Consider the following 15,982-nt stretch of genomic DNA (forward strand, 5'->3'; position numbering starts at 1 on the left):
ACATTCCCTTCCGACAGCAACACATGCGAAAACAAAACAAAACAAGACATCAAGGTACCAGATTCCAGAATGCAATAGGGGTGAATCTGAACACATGGAGGCAATTGTATACTTAAAAACATGTCACAGCTTTAAAAATACAAATTCAATGATGGTCACTCTCTTGTCATCCCAAACCATTAGACCAGTGTTCCATCAGGAGGAAGGCATTCTAACTCTTAATTTTTCCTCCTAAAAAATTGTCATGCTATTTCTAGTAGAACAAAAAGGCAAATGAAGGTATTTCCTTAGACCATTGGTTTCACATGTTTGGTTTTTGAAAGCTCTTTACTGTCTTAAAAATCAATGAGGATCCCAAGTATTTTTAGTGTGAGAAATTAAAAATTAGAAAAAAATGACATAATGACTCATACAGAAATAACAAACCTACTATATTTTAAATGAAAAAAACATTTTATGAACGTATGTATATGTTCCAAAACAAACAAAAAAAGTTGGAGAGTGGCAGAAAATAAAAGTTCTGTCCTCCCACTGCTAATATTTTATTGCCATCCATGACTTTCAAGACAATTGAAAGATGTGTCATTATTAGCTCACTATGAATTTAAATAAAAGTCCACTACTGGAAGCAGCAGTCGTCAAATGAACTAAAACTATACCTGCCTTACTCTCTCAAAATGCAATGACAATGGGTTGAGAGATGTGATATTTAACCTTTCTCGCATCTTAGTAAAATATCCTGAAATTGCTGCATGACAGAAACGTCCCCCTAATTTCTCTTCTTATGTTTATTCTGTAATGGTAGTATGGCTATAAACACACACACACACACACACACACACACACACACACACACCTGCATGCACATGTATACATCATATTTATGTAACCATATGCAAAGTATTTGTATATTGATACTTAAGAAAGCACAATAAATCCTGTGAATGTTCTGAAATCCATTTGTCTTTGTTAATCAGAAAATGAGCTTTTGGACTTAATAGTCAGAAATGGCTATGCTGGATAAAATAAAATAAAGTATTTTATTTAAGATTCACATCACCTGTTTTTACTTTACAGAATGTGGCAACTAAAAATTTTTCTTTACATATGTGGATCATATTATATTTCTTTTCAACAGCAGTCATCTGTAGGAGAGGAAAAGATAGTAATTTACAGGGTTTTAAAAGTTAAAGAAACAGGAAGGAAGGTAGCATGTGCATTTTAATTTTTGATAGATTAAAGTATTGAATTGGAGCTTATTAATATTTTGGAGAGTACTGAAAGGAGGAAAAATAAAAAAAAAACTTTTTTAGAATAAATTCAGATTGGTGATTAGGAGCCCTCTGAAGATTTTACAGCTCACTGCCTAATCATAGATTACTAGTACTTAAAAAGAAAAAAAGTCCTCATCATAAATAGTGCCTCTTTATTTGTTAAAGCATGATTGGGCATTTTACTTATGTCTAAGAGACCGTGTTGGAGATCAGGGATGATGGAAGAAGTAGAAGTTTTAATTCTGATAGGGTCACCTCTTGTCTCTTCCATAAGTGACAGCAGGAGTCTTATTTCTTCTCAAAGTACATTGATGATTTTGAAGAAAGAACCATCTTCATACTCAGATAAATCTATAGAAAATAAAAGTCAGGGTGCCTGAGTGGCTCAGTCAGTTAAACATCCAACTTCAGCTCAGGTCATGATCTCATGGTTTGTGAGTTCGAGCCGCATGTCGGGGGCTCTCTACAACAGCTCAGAGACTGGAGCCTACTTCACATTCTGTGCCTCCCTCTCTGCTGCTCCCCACTCATGCTCTGTCTCCCTGTCTCTCAAAAATAAATAAATATTTTTTTTAAAAGTCGTATGTGTGTTGATTTTAAACAAAATATTTTCTTTAAGGGTTTTATTACAGGAAATTCCAAATCTACCCAAAAGTAATAACCCAGTCCAGTTATCAATCCCTGGTCAGCCAAGCTCCACCCACAACGCCATCCACTTAGCACCTCCCTCAATCCTGTGTTATTTGAATTCCAGTCTGCATGCTAGCTCATCTACAAAAATGTCAGTATGCGGGGGTGCCTGGGTGGCTCAGTCAGTTGAGCATCCGACTTTGGCTCAGGTCATGATCTCACAGCTTGTGGGTTCAAGCCCCATGTCGGGTTCTGTGCTGACAGTGCAGAGCCTGGAACCTACTTCAGATTCTGTGTCTCCCTCTCTCTGCCCCTAACCCACCTGCATTCTGTCTCTATCTCTCTCAAAAATAAATAAATATTAAAAAAAAAATGTCAGTATGTAATTCTGAAAAAATAAGAACTTTAGTTTGGAAACATAGCCACAATACAATTATCATATCTAAACAAGGAGTGAATAATTCCTTAGCATGATCAAATAGCCAGTCAGTGTAAAAAACCAAAACCCTACATTTTCAAGTTGATTAACTAAATGTTAATTAGAATTAGGCTCTAAAACTTACCTAGGGTCATCATGTGCTCTAAACAATTACCTTTTCCTATTTCAGTATATGAAATATACTTCTATCACTCCCTCATGTGCTGATTTCTGAGGAAACAAACATATAATTAGTCATCTTGTTATGTGTCTATGCTTAATTCTCTGTTTATTGAGATTCCTCTAGCTATTGATTGGCAATCTCAAAAATACCATGTAACACAATCTACCCCTTAGAAACAAACAGAATTACATTATGATTATTAGCCACTAGATGCCACAGTTGTTTCACACAAATGAAATCAGCTCAGCCTTGGTCTGTCAAGAAAAAATGATAACATTCTAAATATCAGAGTAAAATACTAAATTGAAGTGTCAGAACTAGCCTAAACTGGCTTGCACCTAGTAGCAGACCCGTACATTGAGCCATATATTTAAATATTTACCTTTAACTCTTGTACCTGAGCAAACTATGATAGCCACCCTTTTAAATGCATCTGTGCCTTTGTCTATGATTTTGAAGTTCTTGCTAATTCTTTCCAATCAATTCAAACATGGAATGGAGTACCTTCCGAGAAGCCTGCTGAATGGCTCTCTGTAAGTGTGTCAGACTTGATTTTGGGTTGGTTAAAGTTGCTAAGGATTGAGAGAAGACAGGGACTCAGTTTTGCATTTTTTTTTCTGGAAAACATCATACTTTTTAGACGCTTTTGTTGTTATTACTTTCCTCAAAATCTGCTGAGCTGCTTCATCAAGATGAATCAAGTGGTTCACTAGTGTACCTACTGAAACATTCTTGTTTAGGTAAGAACAACAATCTTACCATTTTTGGTCAGCAATATTAGAATTATATACACTTCTGCAAGCTTTCTTTCAATGTAGTATTCAGATCTGGCTATATTTTCGTATACATTTAGTATGTTTATTCAATGATAAAAAGTTTCCATACAAATTTGTCACTTACCACCCCTCTTATTCAAATACAGGTTTTGTTGTTGTTGTTGTTGTTAACTTTTCCCTAGAATGTTTTACCCTATTCTTTGTTTTAATAAAAAAACATAGGCCTTGGTAGAAATTTTCCAGAAAAGCATCTACCTGAAAACTCATGTATCTCAAAATTAAAGTAAGTATGGGAAAATTACTTCACTGACCTTGGGAAATACCAAATAAATAGCCTGAGGAATCTCAACATATACGAAATTACACTCTTAGGAAAAGCTTTCTCAAAACTTCTACTTAATAAAAATGGGGAAAAGGTGTAGACACTGTGTGGGATGTCATGGAGGTCACATCAGTAATGCTTTAAATGCTTTCCCTGATTCTACCCTTGTCCTTCCCTAACTTTTTCTTCTCACAGGAGCTAGAGTGGTCCTTGTAAAACATAAGTAAATAAAAAACATACTACCGTTCTACTCAACACCTTCGTTATCAATCAGAATGAAAGACCAAGCCTTTACAAATGTCTGTACGCCTCAAAATATTCACAGTCTAATGTGATAGACACTAGTTAGATGTGTCTTTTGAACATGTGAAATGTAGCTAGTTTGAATTTAGATGTGCTATTAAGATGTGAAATATACAATGGATTTGGAAAACTTAGGACTGATTAAAAGAATGTAACTTTTCTCCGTAATAATTTTATATTATTATTTATATATAAGTTGCAGTAATAATATTTTGGATACACTGAGTTGAGTAAAATATGTTATTTAAATTAGTTTCACCACTTTTTAAAAAACTGTATCCACAAGAAAAAAGTTAAATTACAGGACTTACATTTATGGCTCACATTCTGATTTTGTTGAATGGCACTAGCCTAAATGACCACCAGGTCACCAGCTCCCTCTCAGTTCCAACTCACATCAGCTTCTTTGCTATTCCTCAGTATAACCATGTATATCTCAAGCCTTTGTGTTGGCTGTTCTCTCCTCCTGGAAAGTCTTGCCACAGATATCCTTATGGTTAGTTTCCTCACTTTTTCTGTTCTGTGCTAAAATTATCAGAAAGAACTTCTCTGACCAATCAATTTAAGATGGCCTCACAGAACACTTGTACCTACCCACTTTTTTAAAAAACCTGTATCACCTAGCATATTACATGTGTTTGTGTGCATGCTTGCATGGTGTGTGTGTGTGTAATATTTCCTTAGTAGAATAACCCCCATGAAGTCAGGGACTGTGTTTTGTTTATTCCTGTTCCTCTGGAATAGTACCTGGATTTTGGTAGATACTAAATAAATATGTATTAAATAAATGAAAGGATAAATATCACTAAAAATAAGTAAAGAGATATCTGAGGCATTTTATCATGAAGGTTTGGAAAATGAGAAGAATTAATATTTCCTGGGTGCCTACAATGAACTAGATACTGGGCTAAGCACTTATATATAATGTCTTAATCCTCACAGAAATGTATTTGCAGATTAGATATCTAAAGTTCAGGCAATTTAAATAATTTTACAAGGTCATTTAGCCAGTATGGAACATCATTTCAATACTTTTTATTTCAATGTCTCCAAGTAGCTCCCCTGACTCCCAGAATAAATCAGATGCTCTTGTAAATAATTTCTAAGTACTTCCCCTTCATATAATTTGTCACCACTGTATTCATTTTGTAGTGTGGCACTTAATGTCTGTCTTCTCGCTGAATTATAAACTTCATGAGAGGTGGCAGTGAATATCTTGTTGATATTTCCACCCTAATACTTAATCTCTAGTACATATTTATTGAATACATGAATGAATAAAATTAACTTTATCTTACAATATTATAACAGTCGATGAGTGGGTTATTTGTGGCCAATGAGAATTAATGATTTTGTAGATCTTCTAAAAGAATGGCACTCATTAGAATGAAACCCTGCTGGATATTTCAGGGGAAAGTAAGCTGGTGTATAGGTGTTCTTCACACTTGACCGTACCTTATGATCACGTCTTATGGTCCACACCTTATGGATTTCCTCTGGAAATGTACTGTCCAACATGGTAGACATATAGGGCTATTTAAATGAAACTTAATTAGGGGCACATGGGTGGTTCAGGGCATTTGGACATCAGCTCAGTTCACGATCTCACGGTTTGTGGGTTTGAGCCCCATGTGGGCTCTGTTTTGACCGCTCAGAGCCTGGAGGCTCTTTCAGATTCTCTGTCTCCCTCTGTCTCTGCCCCTTCCCCAATCACACTCTATTTCTCTCTCTCTCAAAAGTAAACATTTAAAAAAATTAAACAATAATTAGATTCATTTCCTCAACTATATTAGCCACATTTCAAGTGCTCAACAGTCATACATGGCTAGTGGCTGCCTTAGGACAGAACAGATAAATAAAATTTCCATTATAGGGAGAGTTCTAATGAACTATTCTAGGAAGTTAAAAAATTCTTAGGAGGATGTATTTTTAAATCAGAAAGGGATGGTTCGATGAGTTTTGTATTCTAACTCAAATTAAATTTTGAAAAAGAGCTTAATAATCTGTATTCTCAAGTGTTTCTGGGCAAGACACAGACATGGAAAAGGAGCTTCATTGTCTAGTGGATGAAACATTTAGTCAGACGAGCTCATGCACAGCCAGTGACTGGTGTGGAAAGAACCACTCCTCTGAGGGCTCTGGCCAGGCCTACTGTTCCAGGGAAGCCGCCAGCACCTGGCGGGATTGAGCCCTATGTCTAATGCTATTCAATACCATCCCTTTGCGTTTGATGTACAAAACAGAAGACTGAAATTTGAAGAGGAAAGGGTTTGGAATGCCAAAACGCACCTCAAACTATTAGACTCACAACTTCTGGAGAGTTTTTAAATGTCCCCTTCCTCAAAATGTTACATATCTTCAGGCAATTTCTTCATCATGTAACTTTCAATAATCTTGGCCAATATAACTGAACTTCCTTTGAGATTCTGTCGCTGAATGTCTTTCTTGCTAATTGGACAAATAAGACATTTCCTGTCATGCCTAAGAAAATAAAAAAGTTTATAGGCAAGAATAAAAATTACATTTTCTATTTTATTTTCTGATTAAGTTTGCTTATTGAGGGCGGGTAACAAGAATTTTCTTAAATTGAATCTTCTGGGTATTGGCTCTAGAATTTGTTCACATTTCTCCATCATTGGCCTCTCCCAGTGAATAAGTCTTTTACCAAGACTGAAAATAGTTCATGGTTCTCACTTCTAGACAAGAGGCCAGTAGGAGAACTGAGGCGGAGACCAGGAACCAGCCCCACACTTCCCAACTCAACAGGTGGGGAACATGGGATTTTTATGTTCTTTGGGGACTGGGTCCCCACTCACCGTTATCTGTCAGTGTCTGCCTCTGAGATTTTCTTAGGAGAGACACCTAGGGACAGCGGTGCTCTGCATAGACTGGAGAGGAGTGGTGAAGGAGGCAGGCGAAACTGGGAAGTTAGGAAGGTTGGGAGGTGAGGTCCTAGAGCCCGGACCTAGGATGGGACAGATGGTTCCCCCAGCAGTGCGCGGGACACCGAGCGGAGAGCACGGAGGAGCAGCAGCAGGGGAGACGCGAAAAGCACCGCAAACGCGGAGAGGGGAGCGCGCACGGACCTGGGCGGGGCAGAGTGGGGAAGGGTCACGCCGGGACGTCACCCGCTGTGGGCCGGGGGAGGCGAGCGGGGCGGGAGCTGCGGGCGCCTGCCGGGGGCTCTGGGACCCGAGCTCCGCCGATGAGGTCAGTGGATCCGACGCGCCGGGAGGAGGGCAGTGGAGCCCCCGGACGCGGGAGTTGCGAGGCCGGCGGAGGGGCGGGACGGGACGGGAAATGGGACGGAGAGCTAGGGCCGTGGGAGGAGGAACGAGGGGGCGTCGGCGCTGGAAGCCGGAGGCGGCCCGACCGGGATCGTTTCCTTCCGGAGAGGAGGCCGGCTCTGGACCGAGGCGGGGACGGGGGGCGTCCAAGGGCGGGTGACGGGGAAATAGCGCGGCTCTCGCTTCTCCCGGGCTGGCAGCGGTGCTGCTCGTGGCTCCTCCTCGGGGCCAGTCCGGAGCCCGGCGGCGGGGGGGAGCGGGAGGCGGAGAGCGAGGGCGGGGGCTCGGGAAGGAGGGAGGAGGGAGGGACCAGGCGCGCCAGTGACAGGGTGGCAGCCTAGGAGCGGACGCGTTGCCGCCGCCGCCGCTCCACCTCCTCCTCCAGCAGCTCCTCTCGCTGCTGCCGCCGCCACTGCCGCCGCCGGGAGAAGTTTCACTCCCGACCCTCGTTCCGAGCCCGGACCTAGAGCCGAGCGGGGAGCGCGCGGCCGGCAGCGGCAACCCGCAGTGGGCCAGGCGCCCGGAGCGCTCCGACCGTGAGCCGGCGTCGGCGCCTCGGCGGCGGGCAGCGGCCCGGGCTGGGGGCGCTGAGGCGGAGGAGGGGCGGGTGTGAGCCGCGGGACCCGCGCGCAGCGCCGCAGCCACTCAGCTAGCGTCCGCGCCGGGGGCAGTCGCGATGGCCCTGCGCTCCCGCCGCCCGTGGATGAGCGTGGCACTGGGGCTGGTTCTGGGCTTCACCGCCGCGTCCTGGCTCATCGCCCCCAGAGTGGCCGAGCTGAGCGAGAGGAAGAGACGCGGCTCCAGCCTCTGCTCCTACTACGGCCGCTCGGCCGCTGGCCCCGGCGCTGGCGCGCAGCGGCCGCTCCCCCAACCTCAGCCCCGGCCGCGGCTGGAGCAGTCGCCGCCCCCCGCGCGCCAGGAGCTTCAGGGGCCGCCGCTGCCACAGGCAGCGCCTGGAGCAACCAGTTTTCGGAGCAGCCCCTGGCAACAGCCACCTCCGCTGCGGCAGCGGCGGCGAGGACGCGAGCCCGAAGGCGCAACGGGGCTGCCAGGCGCCCGCGGGGCCGAAGGGGAACCCGAGGAGGAGGACGGGGGCGCGGCTGGGCAGCGGAGAAGCGGCCGGCCGGGGAGTAGCCACAACGGCAGCGGGGACGGGGGCGCTGCCGCCCCGAGCTCCCGACCCCGGGATTTCCTGTATGTGGGAGTGATGACCGCGCAGAAGTACCTGGGCAGCCGTGCGCTAGCGGCGCAGCGGACCTGGGCGCGCTTCATCCCCGGCCGCGTGGAGTTTTTTTCCAGTGAGCAGCCCCCCAACGCCGGAATGAGCCAGCCCCCGCCACCCCTGCCTGTCATCGCGCTACCGGGGGTGGACGACTCCTACCCTCCCCAGAAAAAGTCCTTCATGATGATCAAGTACATGCACGACCACTACCTGGACAAGTATGAGTGGTTTATGCGCGCCGACGACGATGTCTACATCAAAGGTGACCTCCCAGCGCCGGCTGTCCCGCCTGCCCGCTGCCCCCCACCCTCTTCTCCCGAATCCTTCCTCTGCAACCAGCCCTAATCCCTGCCCAGCCCCTCTCTGCTTTGCTGCCAACACGTGCTCTGAGCTCCTGCAGCCCCCAGCCCTCGGTCCCCACCCCTCGCATCCGCCCACCATGCCTAGTCCGCTCCTCCTCTTCTGCTGCAGTCTGGACCCTCCTCACACCTGACCGGTTTTATTAGCCTTTCTCACTCTTGCTGTTCTCCTTTCCGCCCAGCGCTTGCCCCTACTCTTCACTCTGTGTCAACGCTGAAGAAAGGGACTGTAGGGTTAGCCAAAGGCGTTTCCTACTCTGTCCTCTTCCGAAAGCCCGGGTGGTAGTAGTTTCCCAAATCTATCTAGAGGGGCGTGTCCTCGGTAAAGGAAGGGAAGACCGAGGAAGCGGGCGAGAGCCGGTCTGGATACGGGTGTTCTAGCTTTATTCCACAACCCTTTTGTTTTGATTGGATCTAGCGCGGTTTCAGAAATGGTGAGATTAAGGAATTATTTTCGCTATTCGGGACTGTTCCCTCTGCGTTTCCTTCCCTCTCTTACGACCCCGTCAAGCACCGGGAGTCCTTGAGCACCCACACCCACATCGCTCCAGCGCGCACCTCCTTCCAGCCACAGCAGTGCTGCACAGAGTCGGGCCCTAACCCCCACCCCGCCCCCCGCCCACCTCAATAAAACCCCTGGCGGAGGAGAGCATTTTCAGGAATTGGTGGTGCGCAGAAGGTGAGAGCGCGGGTGACTTATCCAGACCCCAGGAGCTCCAAGCTGTATTAGCATGTACTAATGTGGATGGATCCTTTCCAGTCCATCTTGGTGGCGGCGGCGATAAGCAGAGGCTTGGAGTCCTTCCCCAAAACCACGCGCAGCCACAGCAGGAGAAAACTTTGTCAGCTTTAAAAGAGGCGCGGTCTTTCACCCTCATCGTGGGTGGCTCTGGCCAGAGGTTTCTAAACTCAGCAGAGAGAAGTTCTTAAGAGCGGGAGTAAATCTTCCCAGTACCGCCCGCTGTGGAGATGGAGATGGGCGCAAGGGAAGTCTCAGGGTTGTGTTGAAGTAGGGTCTCCCAGTGCTTCCTCCATTTCCCAGCTTCTTGGTCAAAGGGGGGCAGCCCTTCCTTACTGTTAAGAAAGCCTCGTGGCTTTCTCCTTATCCAGGTAGTCTTTCACAGGATTCAAGGAAAAACAAACAAATTCCGTTTTGGCTCAGGGAGTGAATGTGGAGTAATAACTAGAGATTTCTTGGGGTTAGGTTGGGAAGAGCGAAGTCATTCCATTGGTGATTCGATACAAAAATAAATGGTTGCCTTTCTAATGAATACGGTATCTTACAGACAGATTTCAGATGTATAGCTATCTATAGCTATAAGTGATAGATCCCTTCTAGTCCCCTTGTCTTCAGCGTATGGTTGAAATCACAAAGGTTTCCTGGTAGAAGTTTGCCACACTTGACAGAGAATTTCTAAAATGCACGAACAGCATCTACTTCTGTCATTTCTCTTAATGGTTTGAAAGACTGTCTTTCACAACACCGAAGTGCCATATTCATTCCATCTCTATTAAGAATGAAATGCAGTTTGAATTAAGAACCCAATAATAGCTAAAACTCACTGAAATCCAAGGGGGAGGGGGGGGAGGTGTGGCGTGGCTTCAAGATAAATGACTGCAGATGAGTTCTCATCAAAAAACGATAGTAAAGATGCTGACTGGGAATATAAAGAAGGTGGCTACTTCATTGTGTCGCTTTGTAGAATACCAATTGTGTTTTAGCTACACAATTTGACGTTTAAGTGGTTTTTCTTGATGAACTTACATACTGTAAGGAAACCAATTATATTATTATTTTAACAAATGTTTATTTTTTCCAAAAAGGCACTTTTCAAAGTTCCCAAGTTAAATTCCAACACAACTTTAATATTCTTTCTGTCTCAATTTTTGTTTGTGTGTGACTCAAGTTTAGTTCAGGACAAAACACGACCAATTTATCAGGAAAAAATACTAATCGGATATCAACAATCTGCCAATCAGTGCTGAATATAAATGTTGTTATTTTCTGAAAATTTTATCATTAACTCAGATATGCTAAGAAATTTATCATTAATCTCCTTATCATAATCTCACCTTTTACAAAAAAAAAGTCTGGTGATTATTATACTTAAGGTTTTCCAGTGACCTTGAGTAGAAGGTTAAGAACATTTTATAATGACATAATTAGTAACGGAAATTTCATAGTTTTAAAGTAATAGAATATTCAGAGAGGTCTTTCTTCCTTTCAGCTGTATTATGACTTTTGGGGAGTTTGTGCACAATGTTGAAAGGTCTTTCCCTTACTTTGTATGTTCTAAATGATTACGAAATTAGGAAAAGGAGAGATTGTTGCCTTTCTCTTTGTAGGTGATAAGTTAGAAGAGTTTCTTCGATCACTCAATAGCAGCAAGCCTCTCTACCTGGGCCAGACTGGCCTGGGGAACATTGAAGAACTTGGAAAATTGGGGCTGGAGCCTGGAGAGAACTTCTGTATGGGAGGACCTGGCATGATCTTCAGTCGAGAGGTTCTCAGGAGGATGGTGCCACATATTGGTGAATGCCTCAGAGAAATGTACACGACTCATGAGGACGTGGAAGTAGGACGATGTGTTCGACGCTTTGGTGGAACTCAGTGCGTCTGGTCTTATGAGGTAAGACAGGCTGTGATGAAAATGTTCACATGTTATAGATTCTTGCCAGTTTATTGCCTGGGGCAATGACTATGTTTATTCTCTTGCTTGAAAATGACAGCATCAGCCGTGTATGGACACAAGGGTGATTGTGGGGAATAACTTTCTTCACAGAGCCGAGGCCTGTGGGAGGTGTTTTTTATTAACATGGCCCTTAACTTTAAGCAGGAATCTGTATATATGGTCACATCTCTGGAAGATGCTCTTTCCCCTCTATTTGCTTTATTGGTGTTGATATACGTGCTTATCCATTTCCTGTCTCTACCAAGGGGACTAATTTTATTCTCTTGGGTTGTAGCTTTCAGCATTTGGTACTTGGTTGGTTGTTGCTGTTGTTGTTTTGGTTAGGTGTATAATTGCATCTCTTTGTTTCCGAACAGTTTAAGTTTTCTTGGGAGATTTTCAGGTGGAAATTTAACACGCATGTTTTTAAATCATAGGAAAAGTTAACTCATAGGGTATCATTTATGATAGATTTATTCACAAAATAAAGGGGGCTTGTTACCTGGGAAAATAGAAGAAGTTATGAAGATGTTAAGTAACTGTTTAGTATTATGACTGGTTCCCTACAATTGGTCTCTGTCTGCCGTTCTATTTCCTGAACAGCAGCTGTTGTTTATATAATCTGAATTAGGAACTGTTCTTTTATTGTGATAATTAGTTTTATAAAATACTCTGGGATTTTTTTTTCCTTCAGAAATTTATTTTGAAGAGAAATACAATTTTGTTTGAAATAGTTTTCCTAAAGGTTAGTGTTAGTAAAAATTTGATTTAACATTTGGTGTATTGCAGTTTTGAGTAGTTTGGTTTTCAGGTCGTTGGAGTTTGATATACTCAGCTGCACACATATGTAAATTATAACTTAACTCATTTTTTTATCTTTTCAAATTTTTCTTGTCTCCCGGTATAGAAGAAACATGCAGATAGGTTCCTTGAGAAGTCATGATACCTCAAGATTACACAGTTACTTTGTAATTACTTTAGTAATTACTGTGTAATTATTTTAGTTAATTTTGCTTTATTTTTAATACTTTGTGGTATTTACACTTTTAGGGAATATTTCTTCTATCTATTAAAGAAACTAAAAATTATCAATAAATAGTTATTTGGAATATGTACTATGCAAATTTAAAATTGTTATTATCTCATTTCTTTTGATACTAAAATTGTAATTTTTCTTTTGTATAACTATGACTACCCTGTAGAATAAAAATGTTTGCAATGCAAGAACATTATAGTTAAAAATAGGTATTTTAGAATAAACTCACTGAAAAATATTTGTTTCTCCATTTACTATAAAACTAACTGAAAGGCATAAAACAAATACCCAGTATAGAAAACACATTAGGTTGATTTTGTTTATATGAAGATACAACTTTGGAGACATTCACTCTGTATGGATGAGTAAACAAAATTATTGATATTTAAAAATAGAGATGGAAATTTATAATGTTTTATTTGGTACTTTATTGCCTTAACATCACATAAGAGGTCTTAACGAACCTTTTGTTTAAATGTCCTTCCCTTCAAGTTTTCGTTGATCCTGCCGTCTTCATCTAGCTGTGAACCCATTTCACCTAGCTGTGTACCCATTTATGTTCCAGGAGAGTAAAGTAAACTCAGGTGAACTACATGCTCAAGAATCGACTTAATATTTTATTTTTAATATAGGCATTTTATAGTGGAACTGTAGGTCATATCATAAGCTGACATAAAAGAACAGATAAACCAAGAAATTGCAAATCTTACAAGATGTAATGTCATGATCACAGTATTTTCATTAACTTTTCAAAATACATTTAAATTTACACTCATACTAGGTTATCAACTGAGTTCACAATCTATATGAAGAAATCATTTCTATCTTTTTTTCCTCGCAAAAGAAAATATTATTCTCTAAAGTTGTGCTGTTTTAGAAGATTGATTTTATCTTTTGCTTAACAATTACATAGAATTTACTTTGTTTTGGAATATCAGTTTTTAAAGGGCTATTTAAACATAATTTTGAGGGGGCATTGCTTTGGTAGTACAAAGCCTCAGGTCTTATTTAAAGGAATGATGGAACATTTCATGGCCAAGGTATTTATTAAATAGCATCTGTTAATAAATTTAGTAATGGTAAATATACAATTAAGTAATAATTTAAGCATGTTAATATTAGGATGCGTTCTGTGTTATATGGGACTCCTGAGTAGATCAGTTGAATCACAGCCAAACTAGGGTTTTCCAGTTTAGATTTTAGGTTAGTTCATCTGATGTCCATTCTTTGCTACTGTTCACATTATTTGAAAAGAATCCTCTATTTTACTGTACACTGGTGTCCTCAGTAAAGATGAAATTGTACATCTGGTTGTATAACAAGCTATGAAAGGATCTTTAACTTTGTTTTCTTTTTTCTTTTAAAAGATCCATCTGTGATAGAATTCTCTTAAAATCTTGAATTTTCTTTATCTATACCTTTCATGGATTTCAGAATTTTGTTTGGCTTTTCCTCCTAATAAAAGTTCTTACAGAGTTAAGAGCACTGCCTATGAATTTTGAGTTTAAATATATGAAGCATTCATGGTGCAATATTATCTTTTAAAAATGATAAACAGGCTTGAAGATCTTCCAGGAAGAGGATTGGGCAAACATAATTAAACTATATAGACTTTGTAGCTTTTCTTTATGATAAATTACAATTTTTATAAAACCTAGAAATCTTTTAGTATTATTTACTGTTCAATGAAAGTATACTTTCTCTGTTTTATATACAATTTAGCATTAATTGAGAGAGAGAGAGGATACACTTGAACTTGGGTTTGAGTTCTCTTGTCTTTGGTAAGTTAGTTCTTTGATCCTTGTTTAGTTCAACTGAAATTGGACATTATTACAGTGTCTGCTACATAATTTTTGGAGAAGATTAAGTGAATTGGCGAGAATACCTATGTAAAGCCCTTCATATAGTGTTTAGTACACAGTAAATTTTCAATAAATGTTAATTATTATAGCCATAATTGTTGCTGAATAGATCATGTATTATACATAACATGGATTCATCGTTATTATATTTTTTAATGATTAGTAATGAATGATTTGTCTATATCAAAAGAGTCAAACTAAAAATAAACTGAATTCTTTTCAGTTAAAGAATCCAACTTTAAGGTTTTTTGGCAAAGAGCAAGAAAGTTTCAAAAATACTGAAAGTATGGGGATTCCATGTCAGTAGAACTTACTATAAAACATGGAAGTCTGCATGTTTAAATGATGCATTACACATATTTGCTTCAGTCTTTGAGCACCATAATAATAGTTTATCTTAAAAAAAAAGTGTGGAAAATATTATCTAACAAGTGATGATCTAATATACATATTTAAGGAATCTCAAATAGATCAGACTCAATATTAAAAAAAAAAATATTGTATAGGTTTCTAGATGGGTTGCCGGAACAATAGCCCCTTTTTCTGAGTTTCTCTGGAATTTTCAGTAGAAACAGAGGTTAATAGTGTCTCATTCTGCAATCAACTATATGAACACCAGGAACTTGGCTTTCAAGTAGCTAGAACCTGTTCCTGTGGTGCTCACTTTTGCAGGAAATGTTGGATAGCTTTACTTCCTCCCTGGGGTAAGGTCCTCATGGTCTGGGAAAAATGTCTTGCATGGGGGCTTCTTGCTTTGTTTCTCTCTCTGTCATCTCCTCCCCTTTTACTTTTTTCTTTCTGTATTTAATGATATATAAAATAGATTACAAATGCATTTGGTATGCACCACTTTTCATCAAGTTCTTAGTAAATTAACGTGCTTATGATAGGCCAGCTTCTATGTCACAAGAGATCACAGAATATGCGCCCAGATCACTCCTAGGGTGCAGGAATGACTTGACCTCTTCTGACTAAAGAGGCCTTTAGTTGCTGATCAGCCTCAGATGGACTGGTTCTCTGTGTGCCTAAGACCATTGGAGAGTCAGAATTATGATTCTCCCTTTGGTACTTGGAGGTAGAAACATCTAGAGTCCTAGGACATATGGCATATGTTAATCAACACACTTCATGGGTTGCTGTTGTACTCATTTATACCTCAAATTGTATAAGTAAAGATTACTAACTAAAGCATGTTCGTGAAAAATCATTCTATTTTATTCATTCTGTGAGTGTGAGAATTTATTGGCATCTACTGTTGGCTAAGTTCGCTTTTGTGGTAGAGCTCTATCTTGGCTACTGTTTTTCTAGTTCTCTGAGCTGCAATCTGGCAGCTTGGGAGGCTGCATATGGCTCTTAAACATTGTTTGGCTCATGGAGTGTTTTAAGGTTTTCTGTTTTTGTTTTCAGATGCTTTTAGGAGAGGCCGGCAGTCTTCAGTCCCCTTCATATCCTAATTCTAACAACAGGCTTCCCTTGCATGTTTATTTTAACTGCCTGGCCCAGGTATGCTTATGAGTCCTGATATTTTGAGGCAGATAACGCACATGTTGAAATTTTAATTAAAATATTCTCTAGAAGATGAAATGATTTTCTAGTGAGAATGAGATGCGTATTTTAAATACTGTAATTTACAGAAG

General features: G+C 41.0%; 1 protein-coding gene across 1 annotated transcript in view; it reads left to right on the forward strand.

Annotated features, from left to right (window-relative positions):
- The first annotated feature begins 7,710 nt into the window (after positions 1-7,710).
- Positions 7,711-15,982, forward strand: part of CHSY3 (chondroitin sulfate synthase 3) — a 286,631-nt gene continuing 278,359 nt past the window's right edge. Inside the window, exons 1-2 of the mRNA XM_015067361.3 lie at positions 7,711-8,678; positions 11,122-11,405. Of these exons, the coding sequence (XP_014922847.3) occupies positions 7,871-8,678; positions 11,122-11,405 (1,092 nt within the window). The 5' untranslated portion in view covers positions 7,711-7,870. The remainder of the gene's footprint in view (positions 8,679-11,121; positions 11,406-15,982) is intronic.

The sequence above is a fragment of the Acinonyx jubatus genome, chromosome A1 (assembly GCF_027475565.1).
Source record: "Acinonyx jubatus isolate Ajub_Pintada_27869175 chromosome A1, VMU_Ajub_asm_v1.0, whole genome shotgun sequence".
Taxonomy (NCBI): Eukaryota; Metazoa; Chordata; class Mammalia; order Carnivora; family Felidae; genus Acinonyx; species Acinonyx jubatus.